Here is a 24,083-nt window from a genome sequence, read left to right as displayed (position 1 = left end):
CGAACCCGTGTCGCCTGCATTGGCAGGCAGATTCTCAACCACTGCGCCACCAGGGAAGCCCAGTACAAGCTATTTATAAAATGCCTATATTAGCCATTAAAAGTAAAACAAGTAGAGAAATAGAAAATATTGTCAGTCAAAAAAATCTTTCAAATAATTAAAAGATTTAAAAAACAGGGATTTATATAAGGCTTGGTATTGGTCACGGTAGTGGTCGAATTTACAACACAGATTAATAGAGAGATGTAAATCAAGGCCTTCTTGCCCAGACTTGGTTCTAAAACCTTTACTGTCTAGGATCAAGAGCCAGGTCCTTTGGTGATAGTTTGCGGGTCTTATATATGGTTTCTACCTACGCCCAATCTAAACAGTAGGATGCACGATGATTTTAGATGCTGCAGACAAGGCGGTGACAGCATGTAGTGAGAACATTATTCCCATTTCAGTGGTGCTGCTTGGCCCCTCTCAGCCGAGGTTTCATTTTGACAGAGGCCTCTACATATGCTGGTCACCAGCCTCCGGATGGGATAAGAGTTTCAGGTCTGGACCCAGGCTGCCTGGGTCCAGATCTGGGCTCTGCTGAAAGCTTCTTAACCTCTCTGTGCTTCGGGTTTCCTTCTCTGCAAAATGGGGACAATGATGACAGAGACCTCACAGAGCGGCCGGGAATGATGAAAGGGTTTATATATATAACGCACTTAGAGTTTAGTGAAACTAATGCCTAGCAGGCATATAGGAAGTGCTTAACAGTAAATATTATTATTCTCTAAACCAATTTAAGCATAAAATATTCTTTATATTCTGAATTATAGTATTCTTTTTTTTTTGAATTATAGTATTCTTATTCTATAAATCAGTATAATATAAACGAATATAATTTCTGCTTTGAGTTTCTACTCTCCCAAGCTGGCAGGAAATGAAACATCAGGCTTAGGAGTTCCCCGCCCTCCCCTGGGAGTGATTGAGTTCACAGGGTCTGGTGCAGGACGAGGCAGGGGGTAAGGGGACCACCTTCTCCCTCCCAGGTTCCGTGAGACAGCCTCATGGATGCTGAGACCAGGGTGTTTTTTTGCTGCCTGGGGGCCATGCTGGGGGCACCCCAGGGCCCTGAGCATTTTTGAGAAGCTGCCCTTGTCCTGGCTGCCTCCACGCCCCTGGCCCACCTCCAGCTCACCTCTCCCGAGGTCTGCAGGGAAGCAGGGGGACGTCCCTGCCGCCCCGTGGCTGTCTCCTGTTTTCCACAGCCTGGGGCATCTCTGGTGAGTCTAGCAAAGCTTCTTAAGCTTCTTGAGTCCTGTTCATCCTCTTCCCCTGAGAGCTTAGGGTTAGTAAAACAAACGCCCCAAAGTCTTGAGGTCTGCTTACGTTCCCTCCGCCAAACTTCATAAAGTGCTGGCTTTTCCCATGGTGGCCATTAGAAAAAGCTCACGTATCCAAGTGTTTCAAAATGCTCCCCTCCCCATTTTGGGGGTGTGCCCCTGCCTTGCTGGCGCCCAGGTCTATGCCTGGCTGCTATTGGGTGGTCCCGCCCAGGCATGGTGGGGAGTGGGGACACCATTCCAGCCCCTCAGCATCCTCTGAGCTCTGCCTTGGGGCAGACCTGTCCCCACAGTCACTGGGGTGGGTAACGAAGACTGAGGTAGGGCCACACCCAGGCTCCCCAGGGAGGACCCAATTCTCAGGATGCGAGGTCTCTCAGAGGTCAGGAGAGGGGTTGGGTTGATGAATTTCGGGGGCTCTTGGCATGTACAAAAATAAGGAAATACCAAACGTGTACCCAAACAGGGATAACACACAATACAAAAACAACCTGTTACCCTTGATTGCAGGAAACTTCCAAATGTCTCCATTGGAGGCCCTTCAAGAGTGTGAGGCCCTGAAGAGGTAAAATTGTCACTATATGCAAAAACGTGATACTATATATAGAAAATCCTAAGGACTCCACACAAAAACTACTAGATCTAATAAATGAGTTCAGCAAAGTAGCAGGATACAGGATAAACATTCAAAAATCGGTTGCATTTCTTTACACTAACAATGATATATCAGAAAGGGAATGTAAAAAAAGAATACCTTTTAAAACAGCACCAGAAAAAATAAAATAAAATACCTAGGAATAAACCTGACTAAGGAGGTGAAAGACTTATACACTGAAAACTATGAAACATTAATAAACGGAATTAAAGAGGATTCAAAGAAATGGAAAGATATCCCATGCTCTTGGATTGGAAGAATTAATATTGTTAAAATGACAATACTACCCAAAGCAATCTACAGATTTAATATGATCCCTATCAAAATACCCAAGACATTTTTCACAGAACTAGAACAAATAATCAAAAAATTTATATGGAACCATAAAAGACCCAGAATTTCCAAAGCAATGCTGAGGAAAAAAAACAACTCTCTGGTGGCGCAGTGGTTGGGAGTCCACCTGCCAGTGCAGGGGACACGGGTTCAAGCCCTAGTCTGGGAAGATCCCACATGCCACAGAGCAACTAAGCCCGTGTGCCACAACTACTGAGCCTGTACTCTAGAGCCCACGAGCCACAACTACTGAGCCCACGAGCCACAACTACTGAAGCCCACACGCCTAGAGCCCGTGCTCCGAAACAAGAGAAGCCACCGCAATGAGAAGCCCGCGCAATGCAATGAAGAGTAGCATAACTCTCCCAGACTTCAGACAATACTACAAAGCTACAGTAATCAAAACAGCATGGTATTGGTACAAAAACATACATACAGATCAATGGAACAGAATAGAGAGCCCAGAAATAAACCCACACACCTACAGTCAATCTTTGACAAAGGAGGCAAGAATATAAAATGGGGGAAAGACAGTGTCTTCAGAAAGTGGTGCTGGGAAAGTTGGACAGCTGCATGTAAATCAACGAAGTAGAACACACCCTCACAGCATACACGACAATAAACTCAAAATGGCTTAAAGACTCAAACATAAGACATGACACCATAAAACTCCAAGAAGAGAGCATAGGCAAAACATTCTCTGACATAAATAGTACCAATGTTTTCTTAGGTCAGTCTCCCAAGGCAATAGAAATAAAAACAAAAATAAACAAATGGGACCTAATCAAACTTACAAGCTTTTGCACAACAAAGGAAACCATTAAAAACAAAAACCAAAAACAAAAAAGACAACCTATGGAATGGGAGAAAATATTTGCAAATGATGTGACAGACAAGGGCTTAATCTCCAAAATATACAAACAGCTCATACAACTCAACAACAACAACAACAAAACAACCCAATTGAAAAATGGGCAGAAGACGTTAATAGACATTTCTCCAAAGAAGACATAGAGATGGCCAATAGACACATGAAAAGTTGCTCAACATCACTAATTATTAGAGAAATGCAAATCAAAACTACAGTGAGGTACCACCTCACACTAGTCAGAATGGCTATCTTTAAAAAGTCTACAAACAACAAATGCTGGAGAGGGTGTGGAGAAAAGGGAACCCTCCTATACTGTTGGTGGGAATGTAAATTGGTGCAGCCACTATGGAGAACAGTATGGAGGTTCCTCAGAAAACTAAAACTAGAGTTGCCATATGCTCCAGCAATCCCACTCCTGGGCATATACCCAGACAAAACTATAATTCAAAAAGATGCATGCACCCCTACATTCATAGCAGCACTATTCACAACAGCCAAGATGTGAAAATAACCTACATGTCCACTGACAGAAGAATGGATAAAGAAGATGTGGTGCATATATATAATGGAATACTACTCAGCCATAAAAAAGAATGAAATAAGGCCATTTGCAGCAACATGGATGCAACTAGAGATTATCACACTAAGTGAAGTAAGTCAGAAAGAGAAATACCGTATGATACCACTTACATGTGGAATCTAAATATGGCACAAATGAACCTATCTACAAGACAGAAACAGACTCACAGACATAGAGAGCAGACTGGTGGTTGCCAAAGGGGAGAAGGGTGGGGAGGGAAGGACTGGGAGTTTGGGATTAGCAGAGGTAAACTATTATACATAGGATGGATAAACAACAAGGTCCTACTGTATAGCACAGGGAACTATATTCAATATCCTGTGACAAACCATAATAGAAAAGAATATTAAAAAAAGGAATGTTGATATGTGTATAACTGAGTCACTTTGCTGTACAGCAGAGATTGACACAACATGGTAAATCAACTATAAAAAGAGTGTGAGGCCTTTTAGCCCCATGTCTCATGCCCCCACAGGCCTGGGAGAGCCTTGTCACCCCTACCTTGGGATGGGGAAACTGAGGCCCAGAGAGGGGAAGCAGCTGAGCCAGGCCGCACCAGGCCAGGCCCTCGGACGTGGCACCCCCAGGCTCCCCATGCCCTATCTGAGTGATGCACCCCCATCACCCACCCCAGGGCCTTGATGCTTCTCTAGGCCCAGGGAAACCAGGCTGGGTTTTGGAGAGCTGGGCTCCAGGCTGTGTCCAGGAGCTCCTGTGGCTTCTGTGGCTCCTGGGTTAGTGGCTGGCATGGGCGTGGCGGTCGGAGGGCCCTGGGCTCTGCATCGTTTTGCCCCCTGCATGGATCTCTCCTGTGGGCCCTGTTGGGAGGCAAGGCTTCCAGAGGCCCCTCCACACAGGCTTTCTGTGGCTTCCCTGTAGAATACAGCAAGGCCCTGGGACCTGGCTTCTCTCTGACGCTGTGCTCTCCTTCCTCTCCCCAGTACCTGCCACGGAAGAGCACCCGAAAGTGCAGGTGGAAGACGCTGATGCTGACAGCCAGCCCCTCTACGAGGAGGAGAATCCACCCTCTCCTGTGCCACTGCCCCCGTCTCCTGCCGAATCCGAGGAGGAGAATCCACCCTCTCCCGTGCCGCTGCCCCCGTCTCCTGCCGAATCCGACACACCTGGGGCCCCAGGATCAGCCACAGGGAGCCTCAGGTCACCTTTTATGCTTCTCTTGGGCTTTTCATAGCACTGTGCCACGTGTGCATTTGGCATTTGAGGACACTGGGGCCAGAGAGGGGAAGAAGCTGGCCCAAGTCACTCAGCGAGTTGCTGTCAGCGCTGGGACTATGGCCCCACCATTTTCAGTTCTCCTAATTTCTGGCTTCAGGCTCTAGAAAGAGCTCTCTGAGGAAACCCTGTCCAGAATACCTTCAATTGTACGTTTGAAGGGGGTAATAAATGTGACAGGGCTAATTTTATTGTTAAATAATACAGTGGACATACCAAAGAGCACTAGATACAATAACCAACCCTAATCCCACCACTCTAGGTGGTAGTTTTATTTTTCTGCCTTCTCTTCCATACCTTGTTTGTGGGCCCATGCTTTTGAGTGGTTTTAGTTGAAGGAGTGATTGGATCATATCTCATTTGAGACCACATCTTATTTATTGAGCCCTTTTCCGTATTGCCAGTCTGTCTCCTTAACACTCATCGTGATGCTGTGTTGACATCCTCCAGCTCCATGTGCCAGGATAGACATAACAATCCTCTCTTGTTGAATACTGTCCACAGTGGTGCTACAAATATCTCTTTGGTCTTCTGCCCTCTGTCCTTGGGCTCCTTTCTTGAGAGTGGGTTTCCTGGTCAGGGTTGCATGCATTTTTGTGCCTCTCGAGATAAGTTAGTTGCTGCATGGTTAGAGTTGGTTTTGGACAACCTGAGCCAGGTAACTGAGAGAGGGCCTGCCTAGAGCTGTAGGCAGTCTGTGAAGTGCAGTACAGTGCTTTGTGAATGGTTAATTAAGCTAAAGGGGAGCTGCCAGTGCATCTCCTTTGCTGGCTAGATTGAGGGATGGTTCTTTTTTCTTGATTAATTCTTGCTTTTATCCATGAACCCTTGAGTAATTTCTCAGCTGAGGTCAGAAGACTGCCAAAACAGAGATGGTTGGATGTAGCAAACAGAAGGCTCTCAGATTTTGATGTGGAGAAAAGAGTCATAATCTCACCCAGCCTTGGAACACAGCTCACAGACACATCAGTCCTCACGCTTAATTCACTGAATCATGCACAGAGTACAGAGAACAGAAGACAGGGCACCACCATAATTGTAGACATCTGGTCTACCTCCCTCTGTTCCCTTTATAAGGGTAGGGAAACTGTACAGGCTGGGTTAGAGGTGGATATTTGGGAGGAGGGAGGGGACTAAGATCATGTGAGACAAGAATCAAAGCCTCCTGCCTTTTGCTTATGAGCTGGGTCTGTGAGGCTCCTCTTATTATCATTCATTCATTCATTTGCAAACATTTACTGAACGTCTTTATGTGCCAGGCTCTGCTCTAGGTGCTGTGGATGCATCAGGGAGAAGCCTGAGAGGGGCCTGCCCTCATGGAGCTGACATTCTAGTGGGGCCGAGATAGACAATGAACAAGTAATCACACAAGATTTTTCCAGAGAGTGCTAAGGAGAATGTGACTGTGAGAAACTGGGAAGCCTCCGCCTGAGCTTGGCGCCAAGAAGGAATTCTGATGCCTGACATGAGAGGCCAGTGCGGCTGCCTGTGGTCCGGGATGGAATGAGCACTGGGGGCAACTGATGGGAACAGAAAAGCCACAAAAACAGAGGGGCACACGGGCAAGGCCCTTCTCACAGTGCAAGGCTGTGGTTTGGAGTGAATCCCAAACAACCCCTGTCTACTAGGATTATGAAAATTCTGCAAGCTACTGTATGTGAGGCGCTCAGCACAGGGCCAGGCACCGGGCGGTGCTGGAGGAGCATAGCTGCTGATTTAGTTCCACACTCTGGATTCTCTCCAGGCCCGGAGAGGGCACTGAGCTGGGAGCAGGAGGCCTGAGTTTAACTCCCAGTTGTGAGATTTTTGCCCCAGTCTTCTTGTTTGCAGGCATCCTCTTAATTAGAGTGTAAAAGAGGTGAACCCATGAGGTTTGCCATTCTAGGTGAGTTGGCAGAAGGTAATAGGGTGGTTTCAGAGCCTTCTGGAATAAAGCAAATGCTGCACATCCCTCTGACTGTATCCTTTTACAAGCCCTAATGGTGGAATCCTGAGTCACGGTGGTTGAGTATGGGAAGAGTACCAAGTGGATTCAAATCTAGACACCAGCAGCTGAGACACCAGTGATTCCAAATGCAGCACTCTGTGGCAGACTTGAACTGAATGATGGGGACCTGGGCATAATTTAGTCTTCATTCTTCAGACAGGGAAGCGGGAACTCCAGGAGGGGATGGGCTTTCCCCAGGTCACACCATGAGCTGGAAAACAGACTTCATGGCCCATGGGTGTCAACTTTTCCAGCCAGGGGCACATCTGCAAAGGGAGAGAAGCTGAGCTTCCAGGAGAGTTAATAAGATGGAATGTGAGCCCTCACACCTTCTCAGTAGCTGGAAGGGTGGTGTGATGGAGAAGGGGACGGGGTGGACTGGGGAGGGCAGTGCCCTCAGACTGGGAGGTGGAAGGGAGAAGGATGTTTAAACTGAGACCCAACTGAGTGATAAGCACCTCATTGAATTGGATAGATTTAGTCCCATTTTATAGAGGGGGAAAACTGAGGCAGCTCAGAGGGTTTGAGTAACTTGCCAAGGTCACACACTGGGAAGAAGCAGGGCTGGGGTGCAAATTCGGGTTTGCCCGATCCCAAGTCAGTGCTGTTACTTTTATGCTAGGCCATTGAATGGATGCAGAGACTGAGATCCAGAGGTTGGATGTGTCCCCTCTTCTCCTTTTTTGTTTCCCTGCAGGCAAGCGAGGACCCTTTGGCAGCACCATCCTCTGTCCCCACCTCCCCGCCAGGACTCACTCTGGGTGATCTGCAGGGCTCAAAGTTGGTTCATCCCCTCGCGGCCCCTGCCTCCCTGAAGGCCCCTCCCTTCCATGTCTGTGCTCTTGCAGGAAGAGGCTGTGCTCCCAAGATGATGAGGCTGAAGAGCTCAAGATGCTGTCACCGGCCGTATCCCCCGTGGTCGCTTGGTCGGACCCCACCAGCCTGCAGGGCACTGAGTAAGTGGGGGCCACCTCTGGGGTCTCAGGGAATCAGAAGTCTGGGTGGGGATGGGCAAGCAAAGGGAGGTGAGTTGGGGGGAGAATGGATGTTTTTAGAACCTTCCACCCCAAGGCAGACTGTGCCAGTGGCTTCCCAGCAGTAAGAGAGGGCCGGGTCTCCTGCCCAGGCTGCTTCCGACCAGCCCAGAGATTCTGAAAAATCTGGTCTGCAGAATGGGCTCAAGCTCTGGGCCCAGCTGTGCCCAGAACTACAGAGAGTGGGCCCTGGGGAATCCACAGCTTTATAAGCTCCCCAGGTGATTCTGATGCAACTGGTCTGTGGAACAATGTTTAGAGGCCACTACAAGGGCATCGGGACCTGTGTCTCTGACATCGAAGTGTCACAAGGGCTGGGCCAGTGGGAGGTGTTTTCCTGAAGGGTCTACGTAGGCTGGTGACAGTGAATACCCCAGCCCTGGGCTCTGGCCTGGGATCCTCACCTCCTCTCCAGCCACAGCTTCTGGAGTGACCTTAGGAGACAATATACTTTCATTCCAGTCTTTTTTTCTGTGCATAATTTTATGGAGTTTATGCTTAACAGTATTGTGGAAAGTTCAGAAAAGCAAAAGAATCAGGAAGAAACCCAAACCTCACGTATTGTCCAGTGATCCATTTTAGCATACAGTGGAGTCACATCTCATGCAGTAGGGTAGGGGTAGGGGTAGGGTTTAATATCAGAAAATAAGCCAGAAATCAGGTATAATAATAAAAATTACCTTTGAAAACTCTTAAGGTGGTCAGCACGGAACCCCATGTATTACCTCAGTAGGTTAAGATGCTATAACAAATAGACCTCAATGATTCAGTGGCTTAAGGAACAAGACGTCTCATATGTCATAGTTGTGTCACCAGTGGTGTGTTTCAGGTCAGTGGAAGGCTCTGCTCCTTGCAGTCATTTAGGGCCCCAGCCAACGGTGGCTCTGCCACCTTTGTGTGGCTTTCAAGATCCTGCTGGTCACCACTGGAAAGGGAGAGTGCCAGGCCGCTCTTCCACAGGGAGGCCCGGAATTGCACTAGCATGTCCACCCGTGAGAGCTCGCACGGCCACACCTGGGCAACGTAGTCCCTGGCTGCGTGGTGACTACTCCCTGCAGGAGGGAGTGGGTGTGGGTGAGCAGCTCGTGTCTCCTCCGCCCCCCAGTGCCATCTCTCATTATGACCCCCCCGCTGCTTTTCTCCAGCTAGCTCCCTCAGCTGAGCACAAGAAGAGTAGCTGGCTTGAGTTTCAGTGCCTCAATGTATGAAAAAAACCAGTAGATCTGTAAACATTAGTGTTACCCTCAGCTCAGCAAGAGGATCACAGGCCACTCAGAGGAGAACATAGAACACAGGCTGGGGCTTCCCTGGTGGCTCAGTGGTTAAGAATCCGCCTGCCAGTGCAGGGGACACGGGTTCAAGCCCTGGTCCGGGAAGATCCCACATGCCGCGGAGCAACGAAGCCCGTGCGCCACAACTACTGAGCCTGCGCTCTAGAGCCTGCAAGCCACAACTACTGAAGCCCGTGTGCCTAGAGCCCGTGCTCCGCAACAAGAGAAGCCACCACAACGAGAAGCCTGCGCACCACAAGGAAGAGTAGCCCCCGCTCGCCGCAACTAGAGAAAGCACGCACGCAGCAAGGAAGACCCAACGCAGCCAAAAATAAATTAAAAAAAAAAAAAAAAAAAAAAGAACATAGGCTGGTTCACACGGCCGCCCGTCTCAACTCACCCGGGGCTCTTGACCCACACTGAGTGGAAGACTCTCATTCATTCTCTCTGTCTGTCTGTGTCTGTGTCTCCCTTGCTGCAAGTTCATGCAGTTTAAATTCCTATAAATTAAAAGAATATGTAATGTATCTGCACTGTTTTTAATATTTATTTATTTATTTATTTATTTATTTATTTATTTATTTATTTATTTATTTATTTATTTATTTATTTTGGCTGCGCTGTGCAGCTTCTAGGATCTTAGTTCCCCAACCAGGGATCGAACCTGGGCCCTCGGCAGTGAGAGCGCAGAATCCTAACCACCAGACCGCCAGGGAATTCCCTGCACTGTTTTTTCCATCATCTATTTCCTAAGCCTAAAAAAGTAGCCCCTGTCCCCTCTCTGATCTGTCCTGTATCTCATGTGAACCCCAAGCTGAGACTAACAGCCCTGAACTGAGTTCCAGAGTTTCCCCCTAAATCACAAGTATAATCCAAGTTTTTTTGGAATTGCCCATCTGAATCAGAGCATACGTGGTACATTTTCTGAAAGCTGGGCACCCGGGTGTTACTCCCAGACTGAATTTCCTCCCAGGAGATATCAAGGTGGGTTTGATGTTTTGATGTCAGAAGGATACTGGGGCAGGATTTACCCCCTGAGGCCAGGTGGGATACAGATTCAGCTCTTGCCCGGGGGCGCAGGGGTCCCTCCCCACGCAGCCCGCTCAGCTCTGGGTGGTGTTCCCTCAGTGACCAGGACCGCGCAGCCTCCACAGCCAGCCAGACGGGCACCCTCATCAACGACCGGCTCCAGGAGCTGGTGAAGCTTTTCAAGGAGCGGACGGAGAAGGTGAAGGAGAAGCTCATCGACCCTGATGTCACCTCTGATGAAGAGAGCCCCAAGCCCTGTGAGTCCAGAGCTGGGGCTGGGCCACCTGACCAGGGGTGGGGTGGGGCCCCTTAAGGCCCCTGTCAATTCTTGGGGAGGGTGAACCCAAGGAAACGGTTGGGGTGCTTGAGAGAAGCCCAGATCTCCATTCTCTGGAACTTGAGGTCCTTTATGTACAGGTTTAGCTACATGTCCAGGGGAGGAAAGAATGTCAAAGTTCTGACCAGTGATCCAGTTGTACTTGGCTCTCCCTCCCACAGGGCAAGTTGCCTTGTTGACCCTCTGCCCCTTTCCCACTGGAGGGCAGGTGGTCCACCCTGGGATGTATCTCATGGTCTTGCACTTAGATGGTGTCCATAACCCACTCTGGAACTACACAGTCTTATTTTTCAGAGGCCTCCATTGCAATATTCTTATGGGGTTACCTGAAAGTTTCCTGCTTTCAAAGTGCCAGGAGGAGATAAGAACCATGCTCTCTCGCCAGGGAGGTTTTCTAGGTCTTTTCAAAAGGAGGGTTGTGCCTTAGAACTCATGGTGCCAACAGCGGACCTAGCAGAGCCTGACTTCACACTCCTAAAGCTGGAAACATAGCCATATTAAACCTGTAAGAGCCAATCTCTAGGTCACCAACAACATCACCATAGATGCACAGGAAAACTGTGATCCCATTTGGTGTCTTGTTTTAGAGGTGAGACAGCTGAGATTTCTGCTCTGAAAAACCTAGAACAATGTTTTCCTGATTTCTGGCCCTGGGTGGTGGAAGTTCTGGGTACCAATGCCCCTAGCCCTCCAGAGAAACCAAGGGGTCCAAGCACAGACACACAAGCACACACTCAACTGAAACATCCAACTTGCCCAGAAACACCTCATTTTAGGCAGTTCCGGAGAAGCAGTCCCAGACTGGTAGCTGTAAGAGCTTCAGAGCAGGTGCCCAGGTTGCTGTTAAAGAGGATCTGTGTGGTTTGCTGCAGGAGAGCACACAGAGCTTGTAGCAGGTTGTGGGATGGTGCCAGGGTCCCCTCAGCTTCAGTTCCAGAGTCTGCAGTTGGGAGCCTTCTCTCTTTTTTAAAAAAATAATTAATTAGTTAATTAATTAATGAATGTTTGGTTGCGTTGGGTCTTTGTTGCTGCGTGCGGGCTTTCTCTAGTTGTGGCAAGCGGGGGCTACCCTCCGTTGCGGTGCGCAGGCTTCTCACTACGGTGACTTCTCTTGTTGTGAAGCACGGGCTCCAGGTGCATGGGTTCCAGTAGTTGTGGCGCACGGGCTTCAGTAGGTGTGTGGGATCTTCCCAGATCAGGGCTTGAACCCGTGTCCCCTGCACTGGCAGGTGGATTCTTAACCACTGCGCCACCAGGGAAGTCCTGCGAGCCTTCTCTTTGCATCCTCTACCCGAGCCTCAGGGCTGGTTCAGAGGGTCACAGTGTCATCCCATAGCCCCAGCCAAGAAAGCCCCAGAGCCGGCCCTGGATGTGAAGCCAGCTGAAGCGGGGCAGGTGGAGGAGGAACACTATTGTGAAATGCTCTGCTGCAAGTTCAAACGCCGCCCCTGGAAGAAGTACCAGTTTCCCCAGAGCATCGACCCGCTGACCAGTGAGTCCTGGGAAGGCGGTGGGTGTTGCCACATGTCACATGAGAGGGCAGGAGAATGGGAGGGGGTGGGGGCAGTGCAAGCGTGGGCCCCAAACTAACAAAGTCCCTGAACTAGGAACATAAGATCATACCTATCTTAACAGACAAGCAAACTAAGGTACAGAGAAGTTAACTGGCCTAAAGACACAACTAGTCCGTGGCAGACTCAGGACTCCTGACTCTTGGCCAAGTCTTTTTTCTACTCTGCTTTTCCTGGCTCCTTCCCAGAGCTGCTGCTCTGAGCAGAAAAGGGGAAAAGTTCTTCCAACATCTAAAGTGAAGTCCCTCTCACTTGCCTTTTAGCCCATTTTGTATTCTTCAGGAGTAACAACGCTTCATATGTGCACAGCACTTTACAGTTTACAAAGGATCTCCCTGCCTCTTTTATCTGACTTCTCCTTATGACTTCTCTGAGGAGGACAGAACAGGTGCCAGAGAGGGACTTTCCTAAGGACACACAAGAAGTCATTTGGGGGGCAGGACTTCAACCCTGGTGTCCATTGGTCCTTTAAAATGCCCAGGTGGGGGGAATTCCCTGGTGGTCCAGTGGTTAGGACTCTGCGCTTCTACCACAGGGGGCATGGGTTTGATCCCTGGTCGGGGAACTAAGATCCCGCAAGCTGCCCAGCGTGGCCAAAAAAATTAAAAACAAAAATAAGTAAATAAATAAATAAATGATAAAATGCCCAGGTGACCTACAGTATCCATCCATCCATGCACTTGTCCTTCTGTGTATCCATCTGTCCATCTTCTATGCATTATTTACTATTGTGTATTTACAAAGGCAGGAAATACATTTTTGGAAAAATTTCAACAGGAATGAGAGCAAAAGTGTTTCCTGGTTAGCTGTCTATTAACTAATAGTGACTCCATATCCCATATCCCCTACTCAGAGTACTCAATTTGTTAGGGCCTTGCCGTGGTTTATTTTTATATCAAAGATAGTTTTACATGCCCCGCCCCCAAATTACGGAAGGGCCGCATATAGTGCTTGTAGGAAAGTGCAGACAGACAAGTGGGAAAAAGAAAGCCCCACCCTCATCCCATGGCGAGGAGCCCTTCTCTGGCTGACGTTCTAGCATATTCCTGCCCCTCCCACCCCCGCAGGCCTGATGTACATCCTGTGGCTGTCCTTCGTGGTGCTGGCCTGGAACTGGAACTGCTGGCTGATTCCCGTGCGCTGGGCCTTCCCCTACCAGATGCCGGACAACATCCACCTCTGGCTGCTGATGGATTACCTGTGTGACCTCATCTACCTCCTGGACATCACCGTGTTCCAGCTGCGTCTGCAGTTTGTCAGAGGCGGGGACGTCATTGTGAGTCACAGACAGGTGGGGGGTGATGGCTGGGAGCAGACCCTGCAGCCAGAGCATTCGTGGGGCTGACCCCTGATGCTGGGATGGACCAGAAGCTAAATGAACAAGGAAATCTCAGGACATCCACCCATGCTTATTCAACAGCACCATTGCTTGTTTCACACATCTTTGGTACATTCAAATTACATACATCAAGTCTCGCTCATGGGTGAAATGGTTCCTGGACCACCTGATGGAATGAGAGATGAAGAAGTGGCCTAGAGAATGGCCTTTAGAACAGGCAGACCTGGTTCAAATCTTGGCTCAACCAGGACAACTGTATCACCTCTTGGAGCCTCAGTTTCCTCATCTGTAAAATGGGGATAGTAATCGCTCCCACCTCATACCATTGCTGTGAGGATCTATGGAGGTGATGTATGCAGAATGCTCAGCACAGGTATCTGCTGACAATCAACATTTCCTGCAACACTACTCAGACCAGTTTGGGACCCTGTGCTCTGGTGCACTTATTAGGGAGAAAACCTAAGTCCTGATTGTGACTTGGCAGAGTTCCCATCTCCCTGTGCATGTCACTTTTCAAAATCCCATGCTGGCAGAGCCTGCTCCACTGTGTGCAGGCAAGTTGAGTTTGAGCCTCTAAAACAATTCAGAGGAAAAAGAATTCCCTGAGCAACCTCTTTCCTGGTCTGATCAGAGCAGTGGCCAGCTCCTCAGTGAATAAGGTTGCAAATGGTCCAGGTAAGAGAGAATAAGCTCAATGTCCCTGCTTTCCATCCAAGAAGTCGGAATTGAGCTGAGTGACCTTGGACAGCCTCCCCCCTCACCCACCATGCCACCCCCGGGAGCTCGACCTCCCTATCTGTAGACTGTGAGGCTTTCATCGAAGCTCTGCTGGTCCATTCTGCTACACATCCATGGGGCTGTTACTTCAATAGGAAGGTGGAGGTTGTACGGGGATTTCCATTGCTGCTCCCATGGGGTCAGGGATTAAGCTCTCAGACCATTTCACAGTCAGTATTCCATTTTATTCCAGACAGACAAAAAGGAGATGCGCAACAATTATCTGAAATCTCAGCGCTTTAAGGTGTGTGCCAGGGATCTTGGGAGGTGGTCTCTGGGGTCTCTGGGCGCTTTGGGGCCAATGTGACGTGGTTCCCGCCAGGACCAGCACGGGCTGGAGCTCGTTGGTAGGATGCCTCCTGCCCTAATTGTAGCCCCTCCAGGGGCATTCTGACCTCACCTTTCCATTGAAGGTGGAGACCCCTGCCCCTCACCCCATCCCACAACCCTGGGAGTTATATACTGTTTTATGCACTGTGGTGTCCTGCTGGGATTTCAGATGGACATGCTCTGCCTCTTGCCCTTGGACTTTCTCTACTTGAAATTCGGTGTGAATCCCCTCCTGCGCTTGCCCCGCTGTTTGAAGGTAAGACCATCCAAGGCCTTCAGCTCCTCCGTGCTCTGCACCTGCAGTGGCATCTTAATGTCTGGCCTGAGCAGCACTGGGGAGCAGGAGGCATCTGGGAAGGGTGGCCCCGAGGGGAGATGGGAAATTCCTTACAATTGTTAGTGCTTCTTAGTTGTGCTGTGTGTTAGATATTGTTCTGGAGGCTTTACAAGTGCCTACTCCTCAACAGCATGAGATGAGTGTTGTTAGTAACAGAATTTCACAAATGAGATACCTGAGGCACAGAGAGGTTAAGTAACTTGCCCAAGGTCACACAGGTAGGAAGGAGTAGAGTCTGGATTTGAACCCAGGCAGCCTGTTTCCACTGTCTATGCTTTCAGTTACTATAGAGATTCAACAGAGAGACTTGTGCTTTATGATAGTCTTCATCTAAAAGATGGAGAAACAGAGGCTTGGAAAGCTTGGGTGACTTGCCCAAGGTCACAGGAGCCAGGAAGTGCCCAGGATGGATTTGAACATGCAGCCCGACACCTGTTTCATCATTAGTTGTTGTCATTACAGTGTCACTACAACCATTCCTCCTGTCACCGGGGCAGAGCCAATATCTCAGTGAGGGTGACACAGTGTAGAGTGGAGACCTGGCAACATCCTTTAATATGACCAGAGTGGACAGCTAGTCAGAGCACTCAGTATCCCACAAATGGATTTTTCTGGCAGACCAAGTAAATTCATCTTTCTCCTTACATAATACCTGATGCTTCTTCCCCAAAATGGTAATGAGGGAATTTACAAAAGAGGCAAACGCAATAACCTTAATAACTTGGAGAAATAGGGCAGAGAAAAGCTGGAAGAATGCAAGTACCTCGATGAAAAGCAAACATATCTGGAATTGAGCATGAAAGCTGCTTCTGAGCTTCCTGGCTGCCCAGAGGAAGAGGGAAACTGGAAGTGGCACCAGTCTTATTTGACACATGCCAGCCTTCCAGGGGCGGCAGAGGTTGCTTTACAGCCATACATCAGAGTGAGGAGGGTTAGATCCACAGCCCAAGTTTTACCCCAAATACAGAGGCTGGATCCATATCTTGGTCCCCGTGGTAGTAGTGAACATAACTCAAGCACCTAACATCTAGCAGGACTCAGAGGATGCAACTCTTTGGGTCCACGGTGAGGATCCAAGTCCGTGGTCCTTCATCCAATGCAAACTCCAGATGGGAATTAGAATGAACACCTGGGTGATAGCTAGCATGGCCCACAGGGAATCTTCATCAGTGTTATTTTCAAAGGTCAAACAACATGTGTGCAGAGATCTAGAGGCAAGTGTAACACTGTGGAAAGAGCTTGCAGTTTTGAGTGTGATCTGGCTTTGAACCCTGGCTCTGTCACTTACCAGCTGTGTGTTTTGGGCAAGTTCCTGAACTCCCCTGAGTGCCAGTTTCCTCTCCGTAAAAGGAGAAGGATAATATATGTAAATAAGTGCTAAGGTAAAGTGTATAAAGTGCGGTCATACAAGGGGCTCAGTAATGGGCAGTTATCTTACACTTTATTATTATAAATAAGCTTTTCGAGGAGATCAGCGAGCGGCTGTTTCTTTATATAATTGTTGTCTTTATAAGTAAACCTTGAAAACAGGGTCCTTAACCTGGGATGCATGTACCTTAAAAGTTTCATGATAGGATTTGGAAGGTCTAGGAGTCCCCTGAAGTTATATACAAACTGTGACAACATGATTATATGTAATTTCCAAGGAAGAGGGGCCTCAAAGGGCTAAGGACCACTGATTTTGAATGTTCACTCTCCAACCCCCTCCCACCGGGGGTCTGCAGAAAGAACCCTCAGTCTTGGCAGCTGTGGGGAATGGTCCGGGAGGTGAGGGCAGCGGGCCGCCCCTGATGCCTTGCTCTTTCTCCCAGTACGTGGCCTTCTTCGAGTTTAACGACCGCCTGGAATCCGTCCTCAGCAAAGCCTACATTTACAGGTGAGACCCCTATACACACACACACACATGCACGCACACACATGCCCCAGGACATTTGCAGCAAGAACGGAGCAAGGCATTCTCTACCCCCATCACTTCCCCTTTCGGGCTCCCCTGGCCCCCAGGCCCCCTCGCCACTGCCACTCACCGGAAGCCAGGCCTCTTCCTGGCCCTTCTGCGAAGGGATGTTTGTTTTTTAGAGAACCAGGAATGTCCCGTTTCCCCCAATTGTGAGGAGGGCTCATGTAGGTTGACGTGCACGGCTCCCCTGCATTTCCAGGGAGCTGGGCCTCAATTTAGTCTCAGCTCAGGAAACTGACCCCCCTAACCGCTCAAACACGGGGGTAGTGGCTGTATGGACACAGTGGGCCATCTTGCAGATGTCCAAGCTTGGGACCCAGGACCCGCCAGGCCACGCTCGGGGACAGGGCTCCTCTCCCCATCTCTCATGGGGCAGCGCTTCTCTGTATGCATCTGTCCCTTCTTTGCCCCCCGCCCCGATGCATCCCCCACTCAGCTCCTCCACTTCCCTGGAATTGTCTGCACATGTAGCTCTGTGCCTATTCCAGCCCCCGGTCTTGAGAACTTTCTGTTCAAGTATCACCATTCGTAACCAGCACAGTCTCAATAGAGCAGCCAGTTGGCCCAGTCCAGCCACTGGTTCCCATCGGTCAAGTGTCCATCGCACCAGACAGCTGGGCAGGGCTGTGCAGCTCCGACAGGGAGGTCTCTGAGGTGGGCTCTGGGAAAGGTGAAGACTAGCTTGTTCCCTGCAGTTCTGACCCCTGGGGTGATATGTCATTGCCGCCCTTTCTGCTACTGTGTTCATGCCTTTCCTTCTTTTGCAGGGTTATCAGGACCACAGCCTACCTGCTCTACACTTTACATGTGAACTCATGTCTGTATTACTGGGCTTCAGCCCATGAGGGCCTTGGCTCCACTCACTGGGTTTACGATGGCGTGGGAAACAGGTGAGCCGCAGTCTTCCTCCTGTGTCTTAATAATTCACGGTACCAAGACTCCCAGAAAGGAGTCCCACTGCCGCCATGTTGCCGAGGCCACCTTGCTCCCAAAGAATCATTGTCATGATAAGGTTCAAGGGCCAAGTCTCCACGTCCTCACTAATCTAACATTTTCTGAGCACCTGCCACGTGCCAGGCAAAAGGGGGCAGACATGAACAAGACCTGCTAGAAAGATCCTTTCAGCATCCCAAAGTCTACTGAGTTGGCCAATTCACAGCACGTGCGTGTCCACTCCTCCACCCTGCGGGCACGGCTGTACGGGAAGAAGGCCAGGGAATACAGCTTAACATGCTCCCTGGGCATTGCTAGCCGTGGAGGAGCTGGCGAACAAGGGGAAGTCTACTTGCCAGTCCAGAGAGCTGCCACACATAGAGGTCCATGCTCAAATGTTGATGATGGCGACACTGATAGTAATAATAATAATAGCAAGCATTGGAGAAGGCTTATACAGACCAGCCCTGTTCTAAGCACTTCACATAGTATCTCACTTAATCCTCCCAACAATCACACAAGGCAGGAACCATCAGCATCCCCATTTTACAGATGAGGTAACAGACGTGAAGTGACTTCCCCAGGTCACACAGAGAGCTGGGATTTGAACCCAGACAGCATGACGACAGAGTCTTAACTGTGGTACCATCTGCCCGGTGCCCTGGGTGGGGGGAGGGGGGCGTGGGACGGTCAGTTCTGAAAGGTTAAGTTTGAGCTCGGCCTGGGTAGGTGCAGGGAAGGGGCAGAGAATCCCGGGGGGAGGGAACAGCAGGAAGAAAGGTGTGGCGTTGCGAAATAGTGGAGTCAAGGAGCCAGCGGTCCTCTGTCGCTGGTGGGGGCAGGGTGTGTGGAAGGATCCAGAGAGGGAGGCGGGGCCGGGTTGCCGAGCAGCCTCCCACCTGAGCCAATCCCGAAGCCACTGGCTGCCAGGGGCTGCGGAGTTCAGTACTTGAAGTGCAAGGGCCACTGAGATACGCTGCAGCTGTAGAGAACACACAGGTTTTGGATTAGTCTCTTATTACTAATTTTTAAAATATTGGTTACATGTGCATATGATATTAATTTTGATATTTTGGGTTAACTGAAATACATTATTGAAATTAATTTTTTTACTTTTCAAAAATGTGGTTGCTCAAAATTTTAAATTACATATGTGGATCACATCATATTTTTATTGGATAGAGCTGCCCTAGGCAAAACCAGCAAAAGTCTCTTTTTTACTGCTCATATACATATATATACTCTGATTATAAAAGAAAGATCAGGAACATACTCCATTTCTTTGAGTCTAAGATGCAGTTAATTATGATACATTATTGAGTCAATATAGCTTTTTGGGAAAAAAAGGAAATATTACACTAAACGTATACATGGATAATAAGATAATCCTTATTTTAGAAATGTGAAAATGTGAAAAGAATTGTCACCAACAAAGAAATAGAATAACATAATATTGTGCATATTTTCCCATCAGTAAATTTTTTAAAACCATGATACCAATGCCCCACCACACAGAGATACCACCAATTATTTAGCCATTTCCTTGTCATTGGCTACTTAAGTTATCTCGAGTTTTTTCATGATGACATGTGATGCTGCAGAGAGTGTCTGTGTTTAGGAATCTTTGTCTTCTGGTCTGACAGTTTCCTCATAATAAATTCCTACAGAGGGATGGCAGGGCCAAGGGTATGAACATTTTATGAAGTGTTTAAAAAAATTATTCTTATTTTTATTAATAGACTATTTTTTTAGAGCAGTTTTAGGTTTACAGAAAAGTGGATTGGAAAGTACAGAGAGTTCCCGTATGCCACCTCATTTCTGAGGCTTGGTTGGTTATTGAAAGCTGCATTTACACTCTCACCACTTGCCTTTCAAAGCCTTTTAAGCAGGAGAATGACAGGACCCGGGGGGATCCCAGAAAGATGATTTTGCCAATGGTGGCTGATGGGAGGATGGATGGGGAGGACAGGCAGGAAGCAGACAGATGAACTGGTTAGCGGTTAGGGACCTGTCCGTGAGGGCAAAAAAAAGGTCAAGAGAGGGTTTGTGTGATAAGGAGGATGGAAGGCAGAGTGGGAAGGAGACAGAAGCACTTAGGGTCAAGGTCAGGGATGAGCCTGGAGATTCAGAGCACAGGCTTTAGCAACAGGAATCCGGAGGTCACTCCTGGCGCTGCCACCTGCTAGCAATGGGCAGGTCACTTCGTTTCTCTGAGCCTCAGTTTCCTGATCTGCCCAATGGGGCTGATAATAGGAGCTCCACACCTTGAAGAGGTAACTGTGAGGATTAGGTGCATCTGAGTCACTGGTCCCGTGCCAGGCCGTAGCCGGCACTCGGTCAGCTGTGGTGACAAAGAGGCGGAGGAGGAGTTCAGGCCCAGGGGGTCAGTGAGTCCCCTCAGGCAGGCCCTGCCTCGCCCTGGGCTGTGCCCACTAGTGACACAAAATGCTCTCAGTCCAGCTGTCAACACTTTCACCTCCTCCACGTGCTTGTTTCCAGTTGGCGCTAGAACAGGCCACTTGTGTCCAAGGTGGCTTCTCTGTAGAGTGATTGTTGGTCCAGAAAGTCCCTTCTCAGTACAGATGCCCCAACCTTGGCCCCAGTGGCCACAGCTGTCGCCCTCTGCGACGGGCCTGTGGCCTGAGGGGAGCTCACCTAGAGAGTCACAGGGTCCAGGGCAACCAGGCAGGCGGGTGGGGGGGGAATCCTGCCATCTGTTCTGGGGTGGAGTGGGTCGGGGATGGGGCTAAGGGCCCAGCATGCCTACATCACCACTGGCCCCGCTCCCTCTTCCCCGCGGCTGAACCCACCCACAGCCCTGCTCCTGAGCCCATGACTAGACCATTCATTCACTCATTCATTCATTCATTCATTCATCCCCTCACAAGGGGGCAGAGGGAGGACTCGAAGACATTCTGTGCAAAGGGAAGAACAGAAGCTATTCATTAAATCTTGCTCTGTGGCCTTGGGTAAGGCCCTTACCCTTTCTGAGACTCAATTTTCTCATCTATAAAATGGGGGTAGGATTACACTCAGATTTCTCGTGAGGAATAAATAAACTAAAGTATGTAACATGTCCAGCCTGTGCCTGGACAGGAGTCAGTGACCTCACTTCCTAGCTATGGCCATTCTTATGGGGAAGCCGGCACACCAGGAAAGGGCTCCTAACCTGGGGTCCAGAGATTTAAGGGGGTCACAACCACCCCTTGAAATTGGAACTAAATTTTGGGAGCATGCTGGCTTTTCTAAGGAGAAGCTTCCTAATAACTTTTGTTAGCTTTTCAAAGGGGTTTGTGTCCTAACAGGCTAAGAACCCACGTCCTGGAGCTGGGCCTGGCACCCATCACGGGTAGGCCTGGGAGGAATGGCAGGCAGGGCAGGGGAGGACAGGGCCAACCATCTGGGACGTCCCTCTGCAGGGCCCTGGGGAGTTCTCGCTGCTCCGCAGTGGAGGGGCACACTTTTCTGGCGGCATTACCCTTTTCCGAATGGAATCCTGTAGGGAACCCCAGGATATGCAAAAGCACAAGTAGTGAAGGAGAATTCCTCTAGAAATCCAACATCATCCATAATAATAACTTTCAAAATAGTGACCATTTCTTGAGTACCTGCTATAGGCCAGGGAGCATAAGGACCTAAGTTCCTATATATTAATATTTGGTTTCTTCATCCTGCTGTGCTTTGGCCGGGTCTGGGGCAGCATGCAGGGGTCCCCACAGACCCAGTGGCATGGAAGACTTGGGAAGCCCCTAAGATGTGCCATCCATGCCAGTGGCTGACCTCTCCAGCCAGTAAGGGTTTAGGGGAAAGCAGGAGCTGTGTGGATATCACTCATCTTCTATTGGTGGCCCAGTGGCACCCAGAGCGCAGGCAGTGCCCAGGCAGCGCCCAGCTCAGTCCTCCTAAAGGCTGCTTAGCACGCCCTCTGGTGGCCAGGACTGGTATGATGGGGATTGACAGGGCAGGCCTGTCTCATGATTCTGAGATTTTTCTTGCACCAGGTGGTAATGAGGGGGTCAGGAGGCCCAGAGCCCTGCCCCAGGCCTCGCAGCTATTCAGAGGTAGAGCCCCCCACTGCCCCAACTCCCCAGCAACCTCTGCTTCCCCACCGCCCAGTGCTCATTGCACATTGACTTGCCTGTCCCCACTAGACAGTGAACTTCTTGAGGACATAGGTGAGTCTATTGTTCCCCACTGCCGGCACCAGTGACAGTGAAGGCTCTGATAGCTGACATTTACTGAGAGCCCACCGTGTGCCAGGTGCTCTTTTGCACCTCATGTCACCTTCATGATCGCCCTGTGAAGGATGCTCTATTGCCATGTCCCTTTCAGGGGAAGGACACTGAGGCTTGGCTAGATGAGTAACTTGTCCAGGTTATGCAGCTAGAAAGTGGCAGAGCTGGGTTTGAGCCCAGGCGGTCCAGCTCCAGAGCCCATGCTCTAAGCATGGTGCTGCATATATAGCTGGTGAACAGAGCCCAGGGGAGGACAAATGTGGGGTCATTCCTGGACCAGATGATTGGCCAGCTGGATGATGTTCTCCATTTCCCAGTAGAGCAGGGACCCTGGAAACATGGGTGTATAAGGACACTGGAGCCAGGGCAGGCCCTGGGCAATTCCTGTGCCCTGGTGGGAGGACAGGAAGCACGGGAAAGCCTGCCCTGGGTTTAGGCCCTGCTGACCTCAGCCTTGCTGACCCCTGGGAGGGCACGGTCTGAAGGTATGAACATAAGCACCTTGGTAACTAAATCCCTTTAAATAGCTATAAAGATTTTAGTTCTGTATTGTTTAAGATATTGTAAAAGCTTGGGTTTATTTTTGTAGGACTTAATGGCTAAGAATTAGAACATAGCAATGGGGCTGCTCTGTTGGAGTAATGTACACTTGTAATTATAAACAAACATGAAGAACTTTAAAACTCAAAAAAAGAAAAAAAAGGGAGGGACTCTCACTGCTTTGTGATAATTAGACAAGTGAGGGCATTTCCTATGCCTTTTACCACACAGTAGGGCCCCATCACCCATACCTCCCTTTCCGATGACCCATGAGCTTGTGTCAAGGCTTACTGATGGTGGGTGCTAGCTCAGAGAAGCAGATGACATCTGGTTTCCAGTCTGAGCTCTGGAACTTGCCAGCTGGTGACCATGGGTGTTCCCTTTCCCTCTGCGGCCCTCAATTTCACTATCTGGTTAGTGGACAGGCAAGGGGGAGGGTCAGAAAAGGGGATCCTCCAGATATCTTCCACTTTTGAGCTTGTGCTTGAACCTCATGATGGGATAGCAAAGGAAAGACTGTGGACATTGAAAACATATTGAGGGAAACTGAGGGATCCGAGGCATCAGGAGCCGGAAAACCCTGGTTTATCCTCCTGCCAAGTCTTCTAAGCAATCTCCGGAAGCCTCAGTTTCCACATCTGTAAATGGGGATGACAACATGTCTCTGCAGGGTCGGGTCAGAGCCACAACAAAACCACACAGCACCTGTGAACATGCTCTACAAGCGGCAGAGGGCTCTGAAGTTGGGAGAGGGTTTTTTCTTTTTCCTTTTTTTTTTCGATTTTGTTTTGTTTGTTTGCACTTATGAGCTGTAAAGCTTTTTCTCTTTTGTACAGTGTACACGTATCCAAGCCAGGCTGCCCAGGATCGACAGGGCGGGGCCTGTGATGACCGAGGTTCCCTTCCTCTTCTCTCCCTAGTTACATTCGCTGTTACTACTGGGCTGTGAAGACCCTCATCACCATCGGCGGCCTGCCCGACCCCAAGACGCTCTTTGAAATTGCCTTCCAGGGTCTGAACTATTTCACAGGTGTCTTCGCTTTCTCCGTGATGATCGGACAGGTAGCTGGGTCACTAGTCTGTTCCAAACCACCTGCCTGCAGGGCCCTTTGCCCTCTTGCTGCTGCCAGAAGCATCACCATCTGTGCCCGTTCCTTTCAGACTAAGCCCAGGAAACAGCACTGGGCCGAGAGTTAGGAGCCTGGAGCTCTGGGACCCGCTGAGTGAAGGGGTGGTGATGGAGGTGTAGGCCCCAGTTCCTCTCTGAGGTTGCTTCCCATTTGAAATGTCAGTCCTTTGGGAGAGCTGGGGAGCTGGGCTGAGTGGCTTTCTGCAGGGGCTGAGGATTCGGGCTGTTCCCTTGGAGAGAAGCCCCCGGAGGATTCTAATGTGCTGGGGGTGCGGCTCATAACTGT

The 24,083-nt window shown here is 49.5% G+C and overlaps 1 protein-coding gene across 1 annotated transcript in view; it reads left to right on the top strand.

Annotated features, from left to right (window-relative positions):
- The window catches only part of CNGB1 (cyclic nucleotide gated channel subunit beta 1), a gene marked incomplete at its 3' end in the record, with an annotated part of 70,440 nt that overhangs the window by 30,232 nt on the left and 16,125 nt on the right, over positions 1 to 24,083 (top strand). Inside the window, exons 19-28 of the mRNA XM_036832325.1 lie at positions 4,700 to 4,916; positions 7,827 to 7,934; positions 10,412 to 10,569; positions 11,986 to 12,141; positions 13,288 to 13,496; positions 14,530 to 14,580; positions 14,836 to 14,922; positions 16,815 to 16,879; positions 17,728 to 17,850; positions 23,589 to 23,730. Of these exons, the coding sequence (XP_036688220.1) occupies positions 4,700 to 4,916; positions 7,827 to 7,934; positions 10,412 to 10,569; positions 11,986 to 12,141; positions 13,288 to 13,496; positions 14,530 to 14,580; positions 14,836 to 14,922; positions 16,815 to 16,879; positions 17,728 to 17,850; positions 23,589 to 23,730 (1,316 nt within the window). The remainder of the gene's footprint in view (positions 1 to 4,699; positions 4,917 to 7,826; positions 7,935 to 10,411; positions 10,570 to 11,985; positions 12,142 to 13,287; positions 13,497 to 14,529; positions 14,581 to 14,835; positions 14,923 to 16,814; positions 16,880 to 17,727; positions 17,851 to 23,588; positions 23,731 to 24,083) is intronic.

The sequence above is a fragment of the Balaenoptera musculus genome, chromosome 19, assembly GCF_009873245.2.
Source record: "Balaenoptera musculus isolate JJ_BM4_2016_0621 chromosome 19, mBalMus1.pri.v3, whole genome shotgun sequence".
Lineage (NCBI taxonomy): Eukaryota > Metazoa > Chordata > Mammalia > Artiodactyla > Balaenopteridae > Balaenoptera > Balaenoptera musculus.
This window is presented reverse-complemented; position numbering and strand designations above follow the sequence as displayed.